A 23,591-nucleotide genomic window follows, 5' to 3' on the forward strand; every position below is an offset into this window, starting at 1 on the left:
CGGCCTTCCAGTTTTATTGGGATCCCAGGGGAGTTTCCAGAAAGTTCTGCCCAGGTCCACCTCTTGCCTTTTGACTGACAGCAGGATGACATCAGGCTTTCAAGTCCCCACGCCTTAACAACTCTAGGTCCCTTTGGCCCACACTGACCAGTTTTAATTGGAACCTGTTCTTAACAGTCTGTAAGAGTCACAAAAGTCCCTTCAGTGTTACTTGTGCTCTTCTTATCAGCATTTCAGGCCTGCGTTCATCCTGTCAACTTAATCCAGGCAGAGCTGCAAGTGAATTGCTGTTTAGAAAACAAAGCTTACGGAGTCAGCAGATGGGCCCAGTTTACATTCTTTTGGGGAGTGGGATGGAGCCCCTAACCTCCTGTTCTCCGCTCGCATCCCTGGGGCAAACAACTCCCCCTGCCTCCCCCGACCCCCGTTCCCTCACCTATAATGGGGAAGGAAGAGGGGCGGGACAAGCTCTCAGGGTCTAACATTCTTCCTCGCCCCACCTGGACAGCACCCGGAGTTGAAGCGAAAGTCGCGGAGATTCAGGGCGGGAGCCCGCTTCCCCGCACTTCCCGACTCTGCGTCCCTCCAATGGGCGGGGAGGAGAGCTTAGAGCTGGAGTCCTGATTGGCTGAGGCTGACTACACAGGAGGACGCGCTTCAGTAAGGCAAACGCGCGTTGCGTCATCAGTGAGCGACGAGGACCTTTAAGTGAAATAAACTCCTTTCTAATTGGCTCCCTCCTTCCAGAGAGACTGGAACAGCGGTGGGGGATTCGCTGTCCTCCAACTCTAGGCTTCCGGTATTTGGAGAGAGGATGAAGATTGAAGAGAAACATCTGAAGTCTCTAACGGTCCTGAAGTCCTGAGGGGCGGGACTTTGGCCGTAGTGGGTGGACCCTGGGGCGGGTCTCTCGTGGGGGCGGGAATTCTTTGGGGGAGTGGGTGAAGCCCCAACGCTGTGCTTTCCCTGAGTGTGAGGCGGGGCCAGTCGTGTGGGCGGGATCAGAAGTCGGACAGGGCGGGGTCAGGGGCGGAGTCAAGGAGGGCGGGGCCGAGCCGACGCCGAGCGCGGGGCAGTCACAGGGACCAGGTCCCAGCTATGGCTCCGCGCTGCTGGCTCTGGTGGCACTGGTTGGGGTGGCCACGAATCCGACCACCTTCAGCTAGTAACTCCACGAGTAGGTGCAGGGCACTTTGGGCTGGACGGGAACCTGGGAGGCCTGGGAGCGCGAAGTGTAGGGATCACCGCGGAGCAGGGCTGAGCTGGAGAGGGGAGAGACTTGAGGAGTCCATTCATAGAGAAGTGAGGGGTGGTGTCGGGCAAATGGGGGCCTGCATGGTGAGATGTGAAGCCTCACGGATGTGATGGAGGTTAGCAAAGATTGAAAGGAGAGACCATGAGGTACACATGTGTGAGACGGGGTTGACACAGAGGTCTGTGTGGAGACAGGGAAATTTGAGGTGAAACAGGGTCGGTCTGTAGGAGCAATATCGAGTTCTAAGGAGAGAGGGGAGTTAAAAGAAGAAAGAGACAGGGCTTGTGGGGAGATCCCCACGGGTGGGCGGGGTTGGGATGATATGGAGTCAGTGGGAAGATGTAGGATAATAGCTGATTGGGTAGGGAATTCTATAAGAAAAATGAAAAAGTGCTGGGCAGGGAAGCTTCAGGGGCCATAAGGGTTGTGGACAGGACATAGGTTCATGGGCAAGGTGTGGGTATCTGGATAAAGACACAGCCTTTGGGGGTTCAGATGAAGTGAGGAACCCTATAAATGCCAAAGCTTTGAGAAAAATGAGAAGGAAGGTTCAGGGGAGGGTGAAGCTCTGCAAGATGCATCTCCTGACAGACTCATCTGAAGTTGGTTTGGGATTAGAGTGTTGATTTGACCTTGCTCCCCTTCTCTGCCCAGACTCAGGCTTCTACCGGCATTTCTCTGCACAGAAGAATCCCCAGATCTGTGTGGTGGGCAGTGGCCCAGCTGGCTTCTACACGGCCCAACACCTGCTAAAGGTAAGCCACTTCTTCAGGCTTCATCCCCGTAATTCATTCACCTGTCGCTCCATCCCAAGGGCAAGCTCTACCCCTTTTTGGGGTTGCCTGATGAGGAAGAGGCTCCCAGCCCACCTAGGCTGTATATTTTTACCTGTTTTCTTACCTAGAGCTGGGGAGTCCCACCTTAGGTCTTCAACTATGAGAGAAGTGTGTTTTCCCCATGGTTGGTTGTTAGTGGCTGATGGGCAGCTGTGTTTCCTTGGCCAAGCACTCTGAGGAGCTTATGCAGCCCTCCAGATTGGCTGTCTTCTCCTCATCTTTTCTCTTCCTTGTCTCCAGTCTGTCTCTGACAGCCTGCATTTCGAGGCACCATCTTCTCCCAGCTTTCTGTAATTTTGTCCAATTTGCTGTGCCCTCCTCACCCACAGCTCCAGTCCTCCTGCTGCCTGGCTCCTCCCCCCACTACAGGCCAAGGTCTCAAGGCTTTCAGTATTGGCCAAGGCTACCAGATACACTAGGGCACGGGGAGACCTAGGTTAACTGAGATGAGTCAGTGGCCTAGGTTTGGAGGAACTTGGAGTGTCTGTGGAGAGAGAGAAGAAAGGATGAATATATTAGTTATATACAATGCAGATTAAGAAAGATAGGGTGGCCCACTGTCCTGATTTGCCTGGGACAAGGGATTTTCAGTGCTGAAACTAGGAAAGGTCTCATGGAGACCAGGATGAACTGGTCACTGTTGAAGTGGCCTACACATGCTTCCCAAGCAACATGGGTGACAGAGCTAGTTAAGTGATACAAGCAGAGTGAGCCAGGCCAGGTGGGTCAACAAGAAGCTCTTTCCTACCAGGTGTGGTGGCACATGCCCATAGTTCCAGCAACTTAGGCTGAGGCAGGAGGATCCAAGTTTGAGGCCAATGTGGACAACTTAGTGGGTTCCTGTTTCAAAATAAAATTGGAGAAAAAAGTGAGGGGCTGGGGATATAGCTCAATGATAGGTGTATGGTGCATTTGAGTTGCACTGAAGGCCACTGGCTATGGGAAGGGCCTCTGGTGTGTGAGGAGTCAGCCTGGAATGCAAGGCCATGGGTGCAGGAGGACAGCCTGGGCTCTGGGATGGAGGCCAGGGAGCTCATACCATCTGGGGGACCACAGAGCCCCTCCCATTTTTTGTGGTACTGGGTATCAAACCCGGGCCTCTGCAGGCTGGGCAAACACTCCTACTAACTATACCCCCCCAGCCCAGAACCTCATTTTAAATTTCAGTTGTACTTGCTGTTTGCAGGGTAGACATAGGCAGGACTGGGATAAGGATAAGGGATCAGAAAGAGATGAGCAAGGAGACCCAGGGGCTAGCTCTGGGTGGAAGGGGTGAAAGGAAGCATAGGAGCAGAAGGGGAGACATTTGGGGGACAACAGTATGGTTTTATCTCAATGGCTTCAGGATGTGTGCAGTGGGTAAGACAGCCTAGGGTCTCAGGTTTAGAGCTTGGAGAGAGGTCTGGACAGAAGAGGGAGAGGGAGAAGGAAAAAGATCCATAATTTGAAATCAGGAAGGAGTCAGTAAAACCTCCCCAAAACTTGGGGAAAGAAGGGTCTCAGACCAGAAGCACCTCCAAAAGTGTCCTTGTTAGAGGGAGAACAGAGGGAAGGGGAACCAAGAAGGAGCAGCCAGAGGAATGGGTAAGGGAGGGGGTTTCCTGGAGGATGGGGTTGGCCATGTGAGATAAGGGGTGTTATGATGGTGACCTTGGAGAGAGCCTTCTTACTCAAATGAAGAAAAGCACAGAAGATAAAGACAGCTGGGTTGTGTCATGTCAGGACTTGACTGCCAGGCTGAGCAGTGTGAACTGTTCCAAGGCAACAGGCAGCAAAGGAAGGTTTTGGAGCAAAAGAAAGGTAACAACAGTGGTAGTGATAGTAATGATAGTTTACATTGATTGAATGCCCTTGTCAGGCCAGGCCTTGGCCAAGAGCTTCAGGACTTACTCATTTTACCTTGAGCCTGACACAGAAGGGATGTTCTATTGTACAGAGAAACTAGAAAACTTTCTCTGTGGCACAGAGCCAGTTAGTGGTGGCAATGGCTGTGGACAGGCAGTGGAGTGGAGGAAAGAGGGGATTTCGCAAAGCTGAGGCACTAAGGGCAGGAGCTCCTAGGCCTTGCATTCCGTTGAATCAGGAGGTTCTACAGGAAGTGTCTATGTGGGAGTGCAAGCCAGGGTGTCTTCCATAGGAGCCCCATTGCTGTACCCCAGATGGTTTGTGGCCAAGAAGTCTCACCATCTTGACCTCCTGGTGTTCTCAGTTTAGAGGAAGAACCTGAGACCTAGGAGGTCCTGGGACTTGCCAGGCTCATGCTGCTGGTTGGTGGCAGAGCCAGACCAGGCTTATCTGCCCAGTCCCAGCTCTGTGCCATCCCTACAGCCCCTCAGGGTGCCGCAGGAGGACAGGCAATGTGGAACTTCTGTTAGAGTGAAACTGTTTTCTAAGACTGGGAATAAATTCATTTCTACCTCCTTCTCCCCTGCCCATGCCCCTGCTATGTCCCCATTTCCTATCTTGTTGGTCCCTGTTCCAGTGGGATGACATTGGAGACTAGAGCTAAGGGTAGGTATGAACTTAAAAGGGTGGTTAGGTAGTGTGGCACATACCTCTAATCTCAGCTTCTTGGGGAGCTAAAGCAGAAGGATCACAGATTTGAGGGCCTGTCTCAAAATATAAAAAGGGCTGAGGATGTAGCTCAGTGGTGAAGCTGCCCCTGGGTTCAACCCCTAAAACCATTAAAAAAAAAAAAAGATTTTCAAAAGGTGATTCTGAAGTCATGAGACCTGCTGAGTATTTCTAGAAGTGTCAGAGGGTCAGAGGGCAAGGCTGATCTGACTTGAGTAGATGATGCTCCCCTGATACTAAACTCCATGGAGGGGAAGCTTCAGCTCTCCTGATTTTGCCACATTTCTCACAATCTCGTGGCTGGCTATCCTTCCTGAGGTCTGACCTCAGCCTGTCTTGCTGCTCGTTCTGCCCCTTGTTGGGCTCTCTGGGCAGAAGAGGAGACAAGGGGCGCTCTTTCTTCTCGTAGATAGTCAAAGCCTCTTTGTGTTTTCTGCTCTCTGAGCTGAGCTCTCCTGCTCTCTCTGGGGAAGGGAGGACCCAAGGGGGCCCTGCTTTTCCCTCCACCCTCCCAAATGTGCCTTCTCTCCCAGCACCACACCCAGGCCCATGTGGACATCTATGAGAAGCAGCTTGTGCCCTTCGGCCTAGTGCGGTTTGGTGTGGCACCTGACCATCCCGAGGTGAAGGTGGGTCTCTCTGAGTATTGAGGGTGGTGTTTGGAGACACTGGACCAGACAAGGAGGTCAAGGAGGCCCCCTGTGATGGTTCAACCCAGGCAAGCGTGAGGGTGACACTGGGTCCCTGGAGCTACCTCAACCTCTAATCCCTCCCTCTTGGGGGGTTACTGGCAGAATGTCATCAACACCTTCACCCAGACTGCCCGATCGGACCGCTGTGCCTTCAGGGGAAATGTGGTGGTGGGCAAAGATGTGACAGTGCCTGAGCTGCAGGGTGCCTACCATGCGGTGGTGCTGGTGAGTGTGAGGGCCCTGGCTGGGAGACTGTGGCTGGAGGATGGTAGCTGAGGCACGGATGGGGCAGGGCTGAGGCCAGGATGGAAGCTCCTGAAAGGATCCCTGGGGACCAGGTGGGGCTTCCTGGCCCTGTGGTGCTGGTGCTGAGGGCTCTGGGCCTTGGGCCTGTGATCTTTCCTCAGAGTTATGGGGCAGAGGACCACCAGAGCCTGGAGATTCCCGGGGAGGAGCTGCCTGGTGTATGCTCGGCCAGGGCCTTTGTGGGCTGGTACAATGGGCTTCCTGAGAACCGGGAGGTGAGTTTGGGGAGTACTCCTGCTGCGCTTCCTCCCCAGCCCTTGCAGGGCCAGGGAAGCCCTCAGAGGCCAGAGCTGGGGGAAGAGGCAGTGAGGAGTGAGATGAGGAGGTGGGAGAGATGGACTGACAGGCGTGGCAGGTCAGCCATGGAGGGACTCTGGGCAGAGGTGGGGACAGCTGGGGGAGAAGGGCCCCACCTGATGCTCAAGTAGGATGGACTTTCAGAGCTGGGACTGGGCATGAGGTGTCTGCAAATGAGATTAGCCTGACTAGAGCTAAGGCTAGGGGCACACTATAAGACCTTTTCCCTGCAGCTGGCACCAGACCTGAGCTGTGACACAGCCGTGATCCTGGGGCAGGGGAATGTGGCTCTGGATGTAGCCCGGATCCTGCTGACCCCACATGAGCTCCTGGAGGTGAGTGGTAGGTCAGCTGCTGCAGGTGAAGGCACACTGAGGGGAGGGTACCCTGCTTGCAGGGATGAGGCCTCCTCCCTGAAGCCCAGCTCAGCACCTGTTTCCTCAGGTGCTCAGCCAGGCAGAGGCCTTCTGGAAGGCAGCCCTGTGAGCTTCATCCTGTATCATTTCCCCTTCACCTTCAGCATCTCTGGTACATGGACTTTTTTTCTTTTTTAAGCTTAAGTGTGCAATAGGACCTTTGCACACACTGTCCCTCTTGCTTGGAAGATTCTGGCTCACTTCCTGTCAGTTGTGAAAGTTCACTGGCTTAGTTATTCCTGCCACCAGGAAGCGTTCCAGGATCTCCATAAATAGGTCCACTTTCTCTGTAATATCTTTTTCTCACAAATCAGTCTACCTTTTTTTGGTACTAGGGATTGAATCTAGGGGCACTTAACCACTGAGCCATATCCCCAGCCCTTTTTATTTTAAGACAGGGCCTTGCTAAGTGGCTTAGGGCCTTGCTAAGTTGCTGAGGCTGGCTTTGAACTCGTAATCCTCCTGCCTCATCCTCCCAAGCCACTGGGACTACAGGTGTGTACCACTGCGCCTGGCAGATCAGTCTACTTCTGTTTCACGTATAGCATATTGTCAGCACTGCAGTTTCACACTCATTGATGAGATTTGATGAATATTTCTCTCTTCACCAAATAAGAAGCTCTGTGAGGGCCAGAACCATGTCTGTTTTGCTCACATAGACTGACCTTGCCTAGTGCTGGACACATGGTAAACTCTCAGTACTTGTTCATTGAGAGTCAGGGTTTGCTGCTAGTTGGAGCCATCTGCAGAGTTTGCAGTAGTGCTTCATCTGACCACCAGGGGGAGCAGTGGTTCAGTTTTGGGCTGCCAGCTTTCTGCTCAGAGTTTGGGACACGACCAAATGGAGAGTCCCCTTCTCCAGGTTGGTATCCAGTGATTTCAAGGACCTTCTTTTGTGCTAGAAAACAGACATCACAGAAGCTGCCCTGGGAGTGCTGAGGCAGAGTCGGGTGAAGACTGTGTGGATAGTGGGCCGGCGTGGACCCCTGCAAGTGGCCTTTACCATTAAGGTACAGGGGTCAGATGAGGAGGGGCCAGGATCCCAGATAGAGGATCTTCCCTTGGGGGATGGGGTGGCTCAGCCCCTGGGAGTGCTGCTTCCTGGGATAGAACAGGGCCCCCAGGGCCATGTGCTTTCCCCACTCCTGGACTGGACTTGGGTGGGCTCAGGAGTGGACATGCTCAGGGCCTGACCTCCTCCCCACTCCCCACTCCCTATCTTCAAGGAGCTTCGAGAGATGATTCATTTGCCAGGAACCCGGTCCATTTTGGATCCTGCAGATTTCTTGGGCCTCCAGGACAGAATCAAGGGTGAGGGGCCCTGGCCTGGCCCCCAGCTCACAAGGGAGGGATGGCTTAGGTCAAAGAAGGCTTGCGGGAGGACTCAGTGGGTGGGGCAACCCTAAATGTTCTGCATTGCTGACAGAGGTTCCCCGTCCAAGGAAGCGGCTGATGGAACTGCTGCTTCAAACTGCCACAGAGAAGCCAGGGGCGGGGACTGCCGGCCAGGCATTGGCCACCCGTGCCTGGGGCCTCCGCTTTTTCCGAAGCCCCCAGCAGGTGCTGCCCTCTCCAGATGGGCGACAGGCAGCAGGCATCCGCCTAGCGGTAACCAGACTGGAGGTGAGTCTCATGCTACCAAGGACACCTCCGTTGTAGGCCTGCCCATCCAGCCTGCTGTTGCTTGCACTCTCCCCAACAGGGTGTCGGTGAGGCCACCCAGGCAGTGCCCACAGGAGACACGGAGGACCTCCCTTGCGGGCTGGTACTGAGCAGCGTTGGGTATAAGAGCCGCCCCATTGACCCCAGTGTGCCTTTTGACTCCAAACTTGGGATCATCCCCAATGTAGAGGGCCGGGTTGTGGGTGTGCCAGGTGAGAGGGTATGGGAAGACTGGGTACCTAATTATGGTGGGGAGCTGGAAGGCCGATGTCCCCAGGGCCACTCATTCATCTAGTGACACACTATGAGAACCTGCTCTGAGGCAGACCCTGTCCCAGGACCCAGCCCACCCTGGCCCTAGAAGGAGTTCCCAAGCACTAGGACATGTTGTCATTATGTCCTTCAGTAAGCCTTCTCCAAGGCCTGGGCTGGGCTGGGCCCGTGCTCAGTGCTAGGGTTAGAGATGAGCGCCCTCATCCTCAGCTTCCAGTCTAAGTACCCACGTGCGTTCATCCAATAACATTTACTAAAGGCCTCTGGACTGGGGGTGGACAGGCCCTAGGGATGAGGGGGTAGCATGGCAAAAACAGGTTGAGAAGAATTCAAGTTGGTAGACTAGTGGCCATAATGGGCCCAGCTGGTGGGTCTTCTGGGGGACTTGTCGTATATCTGCGTGTGCACATGCGTATAGGTTAGGACACAGGCTTGTCCAGCAGTGTCCAGCCATGTCCCCTTCCTTTGTTGCCCCATTCAGGCCTCTACTGCAGTGGCTGGGTGAAGAGGGGACCCACAGGTGTCATTACCACTACCATGACGGACAGCTTCCTCACTAGCCAGATGCTGCTGCAGGACCTGAAGGCTGGGCTGCTGCCCTCAGGCCCCAGGCCGGGCTTCGCAGCCATCCAGGCCCTGCTGAGCAGCCGAGGTCTGGGCCCTGATGCTGAGATTTGGGGAGTGGGAGGATGGCTTCTCTTTGGGCTTCTCTCTCTGGGAGGAGGGTCCTCTGGAGGGGATAAAGGAGGAGGGAGCAATATTGACTTCTCTTTCCTCTACTTCAGGTGTCCGACCAGTCTCTTTCTCAGACTGGGAAAAGCTGGATGCTGAGGAGGTTTCCCGGGGACAGGGTGCTGGGAAACCCCGGGAGAAGCTGGTGGATCCTCATGAGATGCTGAGGCTGCTGGGGCACTGAGCCTGGATCCCAGTCCCTATCAGGAAAAGGAAGAGCACTGTGCAGGGAGGAGGGGCATGAGTCAGTCTGAGCCAGACTCTTCCCCAGCTACAGCACCACCTGCCCGGGCTTGGGGGCTTGGCTGGCCCTTTTCCAGGGGTCTCTGAGTACTGCCTCCTATGAAGTTGTCCTTGCCAGTGTGGGTTTTGGAGGTAACCTAATGTTAGGTGGGGTGCAGGCCCATCCCACCTCCTCCCACCTCTCTGCTGCTGGATTTTGGGGGGCTACTTGATCGGGAACATGATGGAAATAAAGCAGTTACAACCAAGGGCCATGGTTGATGGGACTATTTCTTTAAGAGACTGGGGTACCGTTCTGGCTGCAGCTTGCCTGTGGTCACCAGGTGACACTTGGGAAGCAGCTCCCTGGTCAGGGACCTCTTGGGCTGGGTTTGGTGGTCAGGCCTGGCATGCCTGCGTGCTCCCTCTCTGCTCTTGGTTCCACTCCTGTGGTCTTCCCTATTCTTCCCACGTTTTGGTCATCCCTGGCCAGGGCCAAGTCTACCCTGCCCTGCTGGCCCTGCTCCCTGGTGCCTTCCCTGGTTACCCCAGGACAACTGAGATACTGAGATGAGGAAAAGGGTGGGAGTGGGAATTGGGCAGCGACTTGCTCCAGGTCCCTCCCACTGGCCCAGCAGGTCTGGCCTGGATCCCTAGTCTCTCTGCAGGCTCTCTGTGCCTTCCGGCCTCTGTCGGTTTCCAGCCAGATCCACGATTCTTTTTAAAAATAGTTCCTGGATTATTTCAATTTACAGTGTTTTATGGCAGCTCCAAGATGTTGGCCTCACTTTATAAACTGAGGGACCCTCGAAATTAACTGGCCCAAGGTCACACAGCTAGAGAACTGAGGGCTAAACCCAGGGCTCAGGGCAAGCTGGTGTTTTCTCCATAGCCGCACTTGCCTCTGGATATCGGGTCTGGGGACACAGTCCCAGAGAGGGGAGAGAGGACCTGGGCACCCGCCGGCAGGGAGGGGCCCGGAGGGGCGCGGGCGGCGGGCCGGGGCGGGGCGGAGGCGGCAGGCGGCGGCGAGCGCTCCGCCACAGTCGGCTGGCGAGCCCTGGGAGCCGGAGGCGCAGCCCAGCCCGGGACGGACCCCGGCGCCCAGCGGGTCTTGGGCTGGGCGCGGGGGCCGGCGGGACTCACCTGCCAGGCCGCGCTGCGGGCACTGGTCCCGCCGCGCCGGGCTCAGGCGCCCGCCGAGCTAGCAGCGAGCGCGCCAACGCGCCGGGGCCGTGGCGCCAGGACAGGCACCGCGCGGGAGGCGGCCGGCGAGGGCTCTGGGCGCGGGCGCAGCGCCCCTTCCCCCGGTGAGTGGCTGCCAGGGACGCGGCGAGCCGGGGGCGCCAACTTCGCCGCCAACTTGGGGCTGGACTCCGGCGCCGCGCGGGCAAGGACGGCGGAGACAGACGCGGGACACCCAGGGAGAGTCCGACAGCGCAGGGAGCCAGGGAGGGGCGACCGGGGGACAGGGACCCTCGGGAACGGGGCCTGGGGTTTGGACCCTGGCGGGCGGGCGGCGAAAAGGCGAGGAAGACAGGCCGAGGAGACAGCGGACGTCAGGGAAGGACGCGGGCCAAGCTCCCAAGACGTTCGTCCCCGGGGTCTCGGAGCCCTCCTCCCCTTCTCCTAGCGTCGCGGTACCTGCGGGCAGTGAGTGGTGCGGGGATATGTCAGTCTGGGCTGCAGAGTCCCCCAACTGTTGCTGCTGGAAGCCTCTGGGGCAAGGAGTCGGGTGGGGGCCGGGACCTGGGGCTGAGACTGGGTTCCACTCGAGTGAGGGGGCTGGAGAGGGTGAGGACCCCAGAGGGTGAAAGGGGCTGTGGCGGCTTCAGGAGCCCATTCCTCTGGTTTCCCCATGTCTATGGGGCACCTGCTGTGGTGGCATCTACCTTCCATTGTGGGACCCTTAACCCCCTGTGATCCCCCTAGGCCCTCCCCTCTCAGCTCTCCCTCTTCTCTGCCCTCAGAGAATCAGAGTGGGCTTCTGATGTGGTGGCATCTTCCAAAAACCAACCCTGATCCCTGGAGGACACAGGCTAGGAGGACTCAAAAAAAAAAGCGGTGGCATAAGAGGGGTCTGGAGAGCCTGAGCCCCGCTGGCTGAGCCCTGGCCGCAGCACCAGGGCACTTTGTTCCCCTGGGGATTGCTCTCAACCAGGATCCCCCGACGCCTGGGAGGGGAAGTCTGAGCTTCCTGATGCCAAAGGCAGTGGGTACCTAAGCCTAGGATGGCAAGGCCAGGACCTGTGAAGGCACGGGCGGGCACCTTGCATCCTGAAAATTCCCAGAGGTGTGTTTGGCTACCCTTCAAAGGTCCTGCTGGGTGAGTGGGCCAGAGGACCCCTGGGCCTGATGCTCAATCCATTTGTCCATCCCGGTTCCCTGCCCTGCTAGCCCAAGGAGACTTAGCACTCAGTCCCCCGGCCCTTGGATGGAGGCCTCATCCTCCATCCTGATCCTGGCCATGGAAAAATCAAGGAAAGGACCTTATTTGAAGAGGGTGCCATCGTACTGGCTCTATTTTGGAACCAGTCCAGTTCCTAAACGAACCAGTGGCTCTGAACCTGTTTCTAAATTGGGAAGAGTAAGAATGTGAAAGGGACAGGTAGGCAGGAAATCGGACTCCTGAGTTCGCTCCGGCCCCAGGGCGCCTTGGCTGGGACCTGTCTCACAGCGCCGTCTCCAGGTCTGCTCGCCACCCCCACGGTGGGGCTTGAGATGGAGACCCAGCCCGGGGCACTGGGCTGGGGACCTTAAGGGCCAGGGACACCCACAAGGGGTAGGGGAGAGGCAGGGGGCGCCGAGTGCGTGGTGCCCAGTTTGGCCGCCAGGAGGCGTGGCGCGGTCCCCGCGCCGGGAGTCACCGCCGGCGCCGCCGCATCGCGAGTGTCCTTGAGCCGCGGGTGACAGTGGCTCTCGCCGCTTGCGCCCCCTCCTCCCGCAGGGGCAGCCTGATGCCACGTTTCCTATGAATTATTTATCGCCGGCCTAAAAATACCCCGAACTTCACAGCCCGAGTGTAAGATTCCTGCCGAGGGGAGGGGGCGGGGTGCCCCCGGGGGCAGAGCGGGATCAGCCGGGAGGGGGCAGTTAGTCTTGGAGCAGCCAGAACTAGGTGCCCCAACAGTGGGGGCAAGATGGAAGGCCAGGCTCTCTCCTGGCTCCTGGGTTCAGATTTTAGCCAGGCAGAAGCGAGCCAGGGAGGGAGGGAGGGAAACCCGACGGCAACGGAGGGGCTTCCCCGCAAGGGCATTGGGTCCAGTGGGCAGGGCCTCTCTAGTGGGAGGAATGAGCACCGCGGATGGGTGGGGCCACCTCCTGGGGCCAGAGCTCCAGGCCTGCGAGAGGGGGAAGCCTTCAGTGTCCGCTGTGTGAGTGTGAGTACGTGAGGGTGTGTGGTGTGTGGGTGTGTGGGCGTGCGTGTGCACATCCTTTTCGGAGAGCCTGTCCGAGGTATGGGGAGCCAGGAGAAGGGCAGGGATCTAGCATGTGGAAGCCTCAGGTAGGTCCCAGAGGACTACCTTTGCCACCCTCTGCCCAGGGTTTTTAGGATACAGTGTTCAGCAAACATTAGTGGCCCTTAAGGAAAGGGGTGAGACCCAGAGTGGGTGGGCAGAGAGTCCCTGAGACAAGCCTCTGCCCTCCAGGAGCCCTCAGTCTACCTGCCGCAGGGCAGGATGGAAGGGCCATTGCAGAGGCCAAGCTCAGAGCTCCCAATCTGGAGAGGACCCAAAGGTTGTGTCTTCTCCCTCCAGGTCCAGAGTCTGATGGATCAAGGAAGGCAGGCACTGGCAGGAGCAAGATTTGGATTGGGCTCTGAAAGACAGTGGAATTTTGTCAGGAAGAGGACACTCCAGCCCAGGGAAGAGCAGGAACCAGGGCCTGGAGATGAGAACTGGGCCACTGGGCTGGCAGAGTTGGGGGCTCCATGAGGGGGAAGACAGTAGGTTGGGGTCAGGGTGTGGGGGACACTGTGCCTGAGACTAAGCTGTTTGGACTTCATTTGTGGGCACCGGGAGGCAGTTGTCCTACTTGAGGAGGGACACAGGGGCCAGAGGAGAGTTTTGGCAGCCCAGTGGCACAGGCAGGTGGGTGGGAGGGAGGTGGAGAGGGGAGGTGGGAGGCTGGGGGAGGAGTGGCTGGGCTAGTGATGGCATGCCACTGGGCATGGCGGCCACCTGGTGAGGAGACTGGAGCCCAAGTCTGCTTGAATCTGTTTGCCCTTTGCTTTGTGGGGCGCAGAGAGTTGCCTGATACCAGCGGTCCCTCATTTGAGACCCTCTGGTTAGAGGCACAACCTCCTTCCACTTCTCCTCTTCTCTGTTCCCCCCAGGAGGACATCTTGGAGAGAGGTTCTGGGGGCAGTGCCCCTTTAGGGTTAGGAGAGGACCTGAACCCTTTCTATAGATCACACTGTCTGAAAGAAATAAATAGGAGCACAGGTGTCATTTTAAAGTTTCTTATAGCCACACTTTTAAAAGTAAAAAAAAGACAGGTGAAATTAATTTTAATAGTGTATTTTGTTTAATTCAATATATCCAAATGTTATTTCAACATGTAATCAATATAAGACCATCAATGAGGTGGCTTTCATTTTTTCCATGTTCTCTTCATATGCAGTGTGTATTTCTCACTGGCAACATGCTGGGTTTGGATGAGAAACATTTCAGTACTCTACAGTTGCCTGGGGCTGGGGATACCGTATTGGCCAACACAAATTGAGGACTGAGAGCTCATTGTTGGGAGGTGGAAGTGGCAGGAGGGTTGAGGCTTCCTGAAAGCAGGCAACCTGTAGGGACTAGAGGCGTGGGCAGAGATGAGCACACTGGCCTTGTTAAGAAACAGAGAGCATGACAGCACGTGTGTGTGTGTGTGTGTGTGTGTGTGTGTGTCCGCGCATGCGCACGTGTGTGTCTGGGGGGCTCCTTCCTTTCCTGTCATCCACCCATTGTCCCTTCCTCTGCCTCTGTCCCCGCCAGCCCCCTCACTAGTTGTCCTTGGTAGATGGGCCACAGATGGTAGAAGTGAGGGGGAAGATGACGCAGGAGGGCAGTTGGCCACCGAGGGTCACTGCTGTGCCTTCTCTGACAGGTCCCCCTGCTCAGAAGAGAGGGGGAGACAGGCTGTGTAGACCCAATCAGAGACCAGGTCGGAAAAACCCTCCCTGCGGTTCCCACTAGATATGGCCAGGAAGGCCCTGGACCTTGGCTAGGGACAAACAGAACCTAAACAGGAGGGGGTGACATGGCAGAGCCAGAGGGTGACAGAGACCTGGTGTGTGGAAAGGGAACAGCCCCAGGGCTGTCCTCGCACGAGAAGACAAGGCCCGTGGGCTCCTCTCGGGAAGGGTTCGCAATAGACAAAACAGCACAGGATGTCCAGGAGCTCCAGCCGAGCGGCCAGCAAGACAAGGAGGTGAACTCGGCATTGGGGTGCGGCGGAGGGCGTGGCAGGGGGGCACTCAACCCTTTAGGATGCCAGGGTCCACTCTGGGATGGTCACTGGAGTCGAGCAGCCGGGAGGCCCTGCGCTGCCGCGGGTGGAATTTATCTTGGTGCCGTGCCAAGGGAGGGGACAGAGCCGGGCAGCTGGCTGGGCCTGTGTCACCTGGGGCGCGTTGGGTGCCCCTGCTCGGGCTCTTGGCAGAGGCTCCTCTCTGCTCGGCCACCTGTGGGCGTGGCTTTCCTGTGATGGCGCTGTTCGCATTGCCTTGGTGGCCGCTGGGTGGCCGTGGCCCCATCCACCTGGCCTCCCCATCCACCTGGCCTCCCCATCCACGTGGCCTCGGCTCTCACCGCCCTGGGTCCGGGCTGAGGCAGGGCTTGGGCGCCCCGAGGGCCGACGCTCCTGCCATTGCTGAGTGGCCCAGGCCCCGGGAGGCCGGCCAGGCCGGTCCTGCGGCTCACCCCGCCTCTCCTGCCCAGGCTGCCCTCTGGAGCCGGCCTCATGGAGCGGATCCAGGCCATCGCCCAGAACGTGTCGGACATCGCGGTGAAGGTGGACCAGATCCTGCGCCACAGCCTGCTCCTGCACAGCAAGGGTGGGTGTCGGGTGTTCACCACGCACCGGGGCTGCGCGTGGGGTGCTCGGGAGGCCTGACCCCTCCCCTGAGCTCACCTGGTTCCTGGGTCCTGCCGGGCTCTCAGCAAGGTGACCCAGGCCCACCCCGCCCCGCCACAGGGCGCCGGGACAGAGGAGGTCCCTGGAGTCCGGCCCCTGGGCTCGGCAGCTCCCAGAGAGGGGGCATCTGGGGAGGGTCCCAGGCCCCTCCACTCCCCCCTACAGGGGCTGCAGGCCTATCCCTGCCCTCCTCCGAAAGGGCAGGGCCGTGCTGTGGGCGCTTGAAGCCTTGCTGCTCCGGGCTCCTCATGGGCTCCGGCCACCTCTTCCAGCAGGCTGGGGGTGGAGGAGGGCAGCTCCTGGGGACCCTGTCAGGCCGCTGAGCTCCTGGCCTTTCAGGCGAGAAAACTCAGGCGGGTGGTGGAGGTGGGCCACCGCTGCCCTGTCCCATCGAAGACCATCCTGTCCCCCCCACCCTTGGCTCCTCCCTGGACCCCTGTCCTCAGCATGCGGACCTCTCCTTACAGTGTCTGAAGGTCGGCGGGACCAGTGCGAGGCGCCCAGTGACCCCAAGTTCCCTGACTGCTCTGGAAAGGTGGAGGTGAGCCCTGGCGCTGAGGGGGGTGGGAGCGCGGCTGGAGGGTGGCCCCGGGGGCTGTCCCAGCCTAGCCCTGGCAGTCTGACCTGGCAGGGCTGTTCACCAGCTAGGGCCTCTCTGCCCAGCCTGCGGCTCCGGCCCAGGCACAGCTGGCTGAAGCTGACCCCAGGGAAACGGTGTCTCTGCTGGACTCGGCATGGCCACCAACCCAGGCTCCCCAGGATGTCCCCCGAGGGGCTCCAGCACTTTCTCCTGGTAAAAGAGCTACTAAATGTGGGCCATCGGCAGCCTAATGCCTAACAGCTGGGAGAAGGAGTGGGACTGGCCGCTCTGTCCCCACCCTCCTGACGGAGGTTACCTATGAAAGTACCCCGGATCCTGGGTGGTTTCTGCTGGGTCAGGTACTGGCGTCCCCAGTTCCCCTGGCCTAGCGTCCCTCCCGCCCCTTCAGGGCCACCTCTGGCTGTGTGCCTGTCCCTGCAGGGAGCCGGTCACGGCTATAAAGCCTCCTCGCTGCTTTGGAGGGTTGGGCGTGGTGTTGCAAACCCCTTCCTGGAGGACCACTGGGGGCGTCCTTCCCTGGACCTTGCCCAGGCCACTTGCCCTGTGACAAGGGCCTGAGGCATGAAGGACAAGGACTTGGCCCCTGCATATCCTGACCCACCTGCTCCCCCAGGGTCTTCCTCTGCTGAGGCCTAGGGGATGGGGGTCCTGGCCCTGCCTCCTCTGGGGACTTTGGTGGCCAGGACAGATGGCCAGGTCTCTGCCCTTCCTTGCTGTGTCTCTAGGGAAGGACACACTTCATGGGCCCCGTCCTGGGAGACCTGGGGTCCCTGGGGGTGTGCACGCAAGGGGAGCCTGCAGGGGCCGGGGCTGGTGACGCCACCTGCTCAGACTTGGCCCCCTCCACAGTGGATGCGTGCCCGCTGGACCTCTGACCCCTGCTACGCCTTCTTCGGGGTGGACGGCACCGAGTGCTCCTTCCTCATCTACCTCAGTGAGGTCGAGTGGTTCTGTCCCCCGCTGCCCTGGAGAAACCAGACGTCGGCTCAGACGGCCCCCAAGCCCCTTCCCAGAGTCCAGGTAGGCCTGGAGGTGGGGGATGTCTCCTAGGCTGGACAGTCTCGGGGCAGTGGGAGAGACCTCAGCCCTGCCCGGGTGGAATCGGGCTGTGTCAGGAGGTGGACTGATGGGAGGTCAGTCAGACAGTGTCCCTCCTAGCCCTGGGGTGCTGCTCAGTGAAGCTGTTTTCAGGGACAGGCAGGGTCCCTGCAGGTGCCCCCTTAAGGGGCGGGGATAAGAGTGATAATAGCTGTCATTTGCTGAGGGCCTTCTGGGTGCAGACACTTTCCTCGTACCTAAATCTCCTGGCCGTCCTTCTGTGCTCGCATCTAACAATGACGAGTCTTAGGCTTAAAGTTAAGGGCTTTAATGCACCTGGTGAAGGGCAGCCCTGCCCCGACTCTGGCCACTGCCCTCACGGCCTCCTCGCAGCGGCCCCCTAGGCAGGGTCCCAGCTGGGAGCTGGGCCGGGACACGCCAGCCTGGCTGGGGGTCCGTGTGGGGGGTGAGAGCCAGCTCCTCGGCTTTGGGGGCTGGTGGGCCCCTTGGAAAGGACAAGAGAAGCCGGAGCAGACCCTAGCCTCACGAGAGGTGACAGTCCCTGTCCCCAGTGTGGCGGGGGCGGGGCTGGCTGCAGGTCGGGGCTGGGAGAGCTGAGGTCGGGACCCACCTCTAGGCAGTGTTCCGGAGCAACCTGTCGCACCTCCTGGAGCTGATGGGCAGTGGGAAGGAGTCCCTGATCTTCATGAAGAAGAGGACCAAGCGGCTCACGGCCCAGTGGGCGACGGCTGTCCAGCGTCTGGCACAGAAGCTGGGGGACGTCTGGAGGGACCAGAAGCAGGTCTGCCATCCTCCCAGGGCTCAGGTGGCGCTCAGGGCCCGCAGCCTCGGGGCAGGCACAGGGCAGACCCTCCGAGCAGCGCAGGGGGCTTCCTTGCACAGGATCCGTAGCGAGGGAGGCGGGGATGGCCGGGCCAGGATGGGTGCAGGAGAGGCCCTTCGCCGTCTGAGTCCCTCTCATTGCCTGAACTGTCTCTTGTCTGTCTTTGCATATGTCTGTCTGGAACATAACTCCTGACATCCCCAATACCTGGCGTGGTGACCTTGGCCTCCCAAAGTGCCCAACCTGGGGACAGTGTCTGCTGCACTGGTCCCCCAGCTGGTGAAGTGGGGGCGGGGGGAGGGCAGAGGTCTGCTGCCCTTCCACTGAACTCTTGCGTCCCGCTGACCCAGATTCTCGTCCACATTGGCTTCCTGACCAAGGAGTCCGGGGACGTCTTCAGCCCGCGGGTGCTGAAGGGCGGGCCTCTGGGGGAGATGGTGCAGTGGGCGGACATCCTGGCTGCTCTCTACATCCTGGGCCACAGCCTGCGGGTCACGGTCTCCCTGAAGGAGCTGCAGAGGTGAGTGCTGGGGACAGCCGCTGCCCTGGGCTGGGGCCAGGAAGGGACCCAGGAGGACCATCCCAGGAGCCACGGCTCCACCACAGGCCCCACGGCCCCCGGATCCTGGGTGGTTCCTGCTCGGTCAGGTACTGGCGTCCCCAGTTCCCCACTGGCCCGCTCATCTGCCCCCTGCTTCCCCTCCCTGCTGACGTCCAGCCACGCGTGGGATGCACCCAGGAAGTGTGTTTGCACAGCACGGTTCTAACGGTGTCCAGTCTCCATCTCTGACCTGTGGTGGGGGGCAGTGTTTGCATTCAGGGCCTGACAATATCGGCTCTCGGGGCTGAGCCTCGTCATGCAGATGGGTCCCTGGTGCCTGCCATTGGTGGGCCGGGCACACCCTGGGGGCTTTCTCTTCTGGAACCAGATTCCTTCCTGGGCCTACTGTGGGGGCTGGGCCACCTGGAGGGTGGGTGCTAGGGTGGCTGGGTGGTGCCCACTCTTCTCCGCTGCTGAGTCTCCGGGGTCCCTCTCCTACCATCTGTCAGAGATGGAGTTCCTGGTGCTTGGGGAGAGGGTGGAGCTAAAGATTGTGAGTGTGAGTGTGTGTGTGTGTGTGCGCGCGCGCGTGCAGCAGAGAGGGAAGACGGAGGTTACCTATGAAAGTACGTGGGATACGTGAGGACACCAGGGATAAGCTGACCTCCTTGGTGTCGCTGTCCTCCTCAAGATGGAGAGGCTCGCGAGGCCGTGGATCCCACCTCCCATTCCTCCGCCTCCCCCAGAGGAAACCCATGGCTTGAATTTTGTGATTATACTTTGCCTTTTTTTTTTCAAAAAGAGTTTTCCCATAGGTGTGTGTCTATAAACGACGTGTGGTTCAGGTTTGGTCTGGTTCTGAGCTGTGTGACAGTGGCACCTACTGTCCTGGCCTCCGAGGCCTGTCTTTTCACCCGTGGTTACGTCGGACTTGTCCGTGCTGTTGCACGTGACTGTTTTCCAGTCATTTCCACTGCTGTGTAATATTCCACGGTGTGACTGTGCCATAATTATTCGTCAGTATTTGCTGTCTGTGAACATTTTTTCTTGCTTTAAAAATCGGTTTGAGCCAGGTGCTGGGGTGCACACATGTAATTCTGGCAACTCTAGAGATGGAGGCAGGAGGATTGCAAGTTTGAGGCCAACCTTGGCAACTTAGCAAAGCCCTGTTTCAAAAATAAAAAATAAAAAGGGCAGGGAATGTGACTCGGTGGTTAAGAGCCGTGGGTTCAATCCCTGGTACCAAAACAACAAAACAAAAAGCCCAAATTGGCTTGAACGGTGTATGCTGCGATGCTCACTCATGTCCATGTCACTTGGGGCACCTGTGTAAGGGTCTCTCAGGTCATTGAAGAGCCCACTCCAGGCTGGGAGCCGCCTGAAAGCCGGTGCTGAACCCACAGTGTGTTCTAGTTCAACCGTCCAAGGACAGATCTGAGAGACAGACCCTTCTATTGAGGCAGTTTCTCTGGGGTCTAGACTTAGATGCACAGTTTCCCCCCTCCAGCGGGGGTTCAGGGTGCATGAAAATTCAACTTTATGAGAATATACCAAACTGGTTTCCATGGTGACTCTGTCACCTGGCAGTCCCACCTGTTGGCCACAGGCCCCGTTCTTCGGGTGATCAGACTTGCTAGGTGAGGGTAGCATGCACGCGATGTCCCGTCCTGGCATTTCCTGACAGCCACGAGCGTCCCGTCCTGGCTCGGCAAGGTGGAAAGGATACAAGAGCAATATAGAGAAATCAACCACAGAACAATTTGAAAATGAAATTTATATTACCTTCACATAAAACAATAATAAATGTAAGTACAATTTCTGTATGCTGAAAACTTACATAAAACATTGGCAACAGAAATAAGGACGACCTACATAAGTGGAGGAAAGTTCCATGTTGATGGATTCCAAGACTCAGTATTGTCAAAATGGTGATTTTTGCAGGCATGGTAGTGACACCTATAATCCCAGGAGGCTGAGGCAGGAGGAAACATGTTGGAGGCCAACCTTTAGCAACACTCTCTCAAAACAAAAAGGGACTGGGGATGTAGCTTGGTGGAAGAGTGCCTCAGGTTTAATTCTTAGTACTGAAGAGGGGGTAAAAATAAAGAAGATAATTTTTACCACATGAATTCATAGACTGAAGCAAACTCAAGATCCCATAGGATTTCTTTGGGGGAAAATTGACAAGTTGACTCCAAGGTTTACAAGAAAATACAAATGACTTGGAATAAGCAAAACAATTTTGAAAAAGAGCAAGATTGGTAGAGTATCATTTTTAAATTCTAAAACTTACTGTGAATATGCAATAATTAATATAGGGCAGTATTGACACAAGGACAGATCGATTAAAAAAAAAAGAATTGAGGATCCAGAAATTCTTATATTTCTGGCCAATTGATTTCTTATTTATTTTTTCTGGTACTGATTGAACTTGGGGGCACTCTACCACTGAGCTACATTCCCATAGTTTTTTTTCATTTTTAATTTGAGATAGGATCTTGCTAAGTTGTTGATGCTGGCCTCTGATCTGCAATCCTTTCTCAGACTTGATAGTTAATGGGATTGCAGGCATGCACCACTGCACCCAGCTTTTTTTTTTTTAAGGTCTCTAATTATTATTATTCTTTGTTTTGTTGTTTTATTTTTTTGCATTGCCAGGTTTGATCCCAGGGCCTTGCACATGCTAGGCAAGCAAACATCCTCAGCCCCTTGTCAATTGATTTCTGACAAACATAGCAAGATAATTCAATGGGGAAAGGATAATCTTTTCAAGAAATTGAATAGTCAATGGATGGGCGTTGTTTGTGGCGCATGCCTATAATCCCAATGGCTCTAGAGGCTGAGACAGGAGGATCTTGAGTTCAAAGCCAATTTCAGCAATAGTGAGGCGCTAAGCAACTCAGTGAGACCCTGTCTCTAAATAAAATACAAAATAGGGCTGAGGATACAGCTCAGTAGTTGAATGCCTCTGTGTTCAATCCCTGGTACCCGCTCTGCCACAAAAAAAGAAATTGAATATTTACATGCAAAAGAATAAACCTAGACCCTTACCTTACACCGAAGTACATAAATACCAAAGCAAAGTAGGTCATAGTCATCATGGTAAAAGCTGAAACCATAAAGCCACTATGTGAGAAAATGGAAGAAAATCTTTCACCCAGGTTGGGTAGAGTTTTAGGTATGACACCAAAGGCATGATGCTTTAAAAAAAAAATGGATGAATTGGATCTCATCAAAATTAAAAACTTTTATTTCAAGAGCCAGAATTCAGATAAATGTAAACACAAGGCACAGATTAGATTAGATTAGAAAATACTGCAGATTGTTTGCCTGACGAAAGGCAAAATTTGTATCCAAAATATATAGAGAACTCTTATAACTGATTAATAGTAAGAAAACCCAGGTGGGTGCAGTGGCTCATACCTGTAATCCCAGTGGCTCTGGAGGCTGAGGCAGGAGAATTGCAGGTTCAAAGCCAACCTCAGCAAAAGTGAGGCGCTAAGTGACTCAGTGAGACCCTGTCTGTAAGTAAAATTTAAAAAATAGGGCTGGGGATGTGTCTCAGTGCTCGAGTGCCCCCCGAGTTATTATAAGTGCCTCTAAATTATTAGAAAAAACTTATAAGAAGAAAAACCAATTTTAAAATAGGCAAAAATTTTGATTTCACCAAAGAAGGTATATGAATGTCTAAGAGTGTTACAGGCCACGCTATATGGGCAATGACGTATAGCCAAACAGTTGCCAAACAGATTCATGTAAGAAATGCTTCTCCCATGGGAACACTCCCCCTCTGTGCCTATCAATAGTTGCTTAGCATAGCATGTTTGGCAACACAAAATGGTAATTCTTTTTTTTTTTTTTAAGAATTATTTTTTAACATTTAGTTTTTAGTTTTCGGCAGACACAACATCTTTGTTTGTATGTGGTGCTGAGGATCGAACCCGGGCCGCACGCATGCCAGGCGAGCGCGCTACCGCTTGAGCCACATCCCCAGCCCAAAATGGTAATTCTTACGCAATGTAAAATTGTTCTCTTTGGTTCCCATTTTTCTTGAGCAGTGTACTCTGTCAGCGATTGATCGTTTAGATGTTAGTAACCATTCTCTAACTTGTACTCAATTAGGGTCATTTTGACCCACTTCCCTTCTGCTTGCTTGCTGCTATGCCAACCTGGAAAGTCCCCGGGGAAATCCCAATGTACCCACTGCACTGTTTGGCTAACTGCTCAATTCAGCTCTGTGCCTCTGCTTGCGGATGTGGGCCACCCGGCTAAATAAAGACTCCAATTCAAACAAAATGGACTTGGTATGTTCTCTGAACGGTCTGCCCCATAACAAGAGGACATGAAAAGACGCTTGTGGTTGTACATGTTGTGAACATAGCATGGTTGGGTATTCAAATTGGTGCAACCACTTTGGAAAGCAGTAAGGAGATTCCTTAGAAAACTTACAATGGAAGCACCATTTGATCCAGTCATCCCACTCCTCGGTCTATACCCAAAGGACTTAAAATCAGATCCTACAGTGATGTAGCCACATGAATGTTTATAGCAGCTCAATTCACAATAGCCAAGCTATGGAACCAACCTAGGTGCCCTTCAATAGATGAATGGATAAAGAAAATGTGGTACATATACACAATGGGATATTACTCAGCCATAAAGAAAAATGAAATTATGGCATTTGCCAGCAAATGGCTGGAACTAGAGAATATTATGCTAAGTGAAATTAGCCAGTCTCCCAAAGCCAAAGGCTGAATATTCTCTCTGATATGTGGATGCTAATTCACAACAAGGGAGGGTGGGGAGGAGAAGAAGAGAAGTTCACTGGACTAGACAAAGGGGAATGAAGGGAAAGGAGGGGGAGGGGAATAGGAAGGACAAGAGAATTATTTAGAAATAAAGATTTCAAAGCTTAGTTTTTAGAAGTGAGCTTCAATATCAGGACCAGATTGACAGCTGGGGTGTTCTGGGATTCTGTGCCCAGAGCTGCTGGACCTCTGCCTGCTCAGGGCCCTATCTGGTGCTTGGGAGCAGAGTAGGAGTAGCCTATACCTGGTGTCCATAGGCTGAGACTGAAAGACAGTCAAATCCTGAGAAAAGCAACCCAAACCTGCTTTCTTCCTCAACCCTCTGCCTGCATTTTGGTCAAGGAGGTTACACAGCATGTCCAATGGCTCTA

At 55.7% G+C, this 23,591-nt stretch overlaps 2 protein-coding genes across 5 annotated transcripts; both read left to right on the forward strand.

The window, feature by feature from the left end:
• The first annotated feature begins 1,029 nt into the window (after nt 1–1,029).
• On the forward strand, nt 1,030–9,534 carry LOC124105975 (NADPH:adrenodoxin oxidoreductase, mitochondrial). Of its 4 annotated transcripts, XM_046463451.2 has the most exons (13): nt 1,034–1,177; nt 1,736–1,857; nt 1,942–2,010; nt 5,199–5,294; nt 5,460–5,582; nt 5,765–5,878; nt 6,194–6,295; nt 7,279–7,386; nt 7,603–7,687; nt 7,803–7,999; nt 8,079–8,250; nt 8,793–8,963; nt 9,097–9,534. In XM_046463451.2, the coding sequence occupies exons 1-13, from the start codon at nt 1,099–1,101 to the stop codon at nt 9,225–9,227; spliced, it is 1,569 nt and encodes a 522-aa protein (XP_046319407.1). In that variant the 5' UTR covers nt 1,034–1,098; the 3' UTR covers nt 9,228–9,534. The 4 variants fall into 4 exon arrangements, with proteins under 4 accessions (XP_046319405.1, XP_058441288.1, XP_046319406.1 ...); XM_046463449.2 differs by lacking the exon at nt 1,736–1,857 and having other exon boundaries at nt 1,030–1,177; nt 1,910–2,010; XM_058585305.1 differs by lacking the exon at nt 1,736–1,857 and having other exon boundaries at nt 1,030–1,177; nt 1,910–2,010; nt 8,793–8,957.
• A 4,978-nt stretch (nt 9,535–14,512) lies between these two features.
• Nucleotides 14,513–22,318, forward strand: LOC124105990 (alpha-1,6-mannosylglycoprotein 6-beta-N-acetylglucosaminyltransferase B). Its single transcript, XM_046463474.2, has 7 exons — nt 14,513–14,700; nt 15,088–15,308; nt 15,856–15,929; nt 16,839–17,009; nt 17,665–17,829; nt 18,222–18,391; nt 22,297–22,318. The coding sequence occupies exons 1-7, from the start codon at nt 14,513–14,515 to the stop codon at nt 22,301–22,303; spliced, it is 996 nt and encodes a 331-aa protein (XP_046319430.1). The 3' UTR covers nt 22,304–22,318.
• The last annotated feature ends 1,273 nt before the right edge of the window (nt 22,319–23,591 follow it).

The sequence above is a fragment of the Marmota monax genome, unplaced genomic scaffold (assembly GCF_021218885.2).
Source record: "Marmota monax isolate L192 unplaced genomic scaffold, Marmota_monax_Labrador192_F-V1.1 WCK01_AAM20220418_F8-fsc00208, whole genome shotgun sequence".
NCBI lineage: Eukaryota > Metazoa > Chordata > Mammalia > Rodentia > Sciuridae > Marmota > Marmota monax.

Coding starts and splice junctions, on each gene's coding strand:
- LOC124105975 (XM_046463451.2), top strand. CDS start 1,099: ATGGCTCCGCGCTGCTGGCTCTGGTGGCACTGGTTGGGGTGGCCACGA. Junction 5,583..5,764: donor CCTACCATGCGGTGGTGCTG/GTGAGTGTGAGG, acceptor ATCTTTCCTCAG/AGTTATGGGGCAGAGGACCA. Junction 8,000..8,078: donor TAGCGGTAACCAGACTGGAG/GTGAGTCTCATG, acceptor TCTCCCCAACAG/GGTGTCGGTGAGGCCACCCA.
- LOC124105990 (XM_046463474.2), top strand. CDS start 14,513: ATGGCAGAGCCAGAGGGTGACAGAGACCTGGTGTGTGGAAAGGGAACA. Junction 15,309..15,855: donor CCTGCTCCTGCACAGCAAGG/GTGGGTGTCGGG, acceptor CTCTCCTTACAG/TGTCTGAAGGTCGGCGGGAC. Junction 17,010..17,664: donor AGCCCCTTCCCAGAGTCCAG/GTAGGCCTGGAG, acceptor ACCCACCTCTAG/GCAGTGTTCCGGAGCAACCT.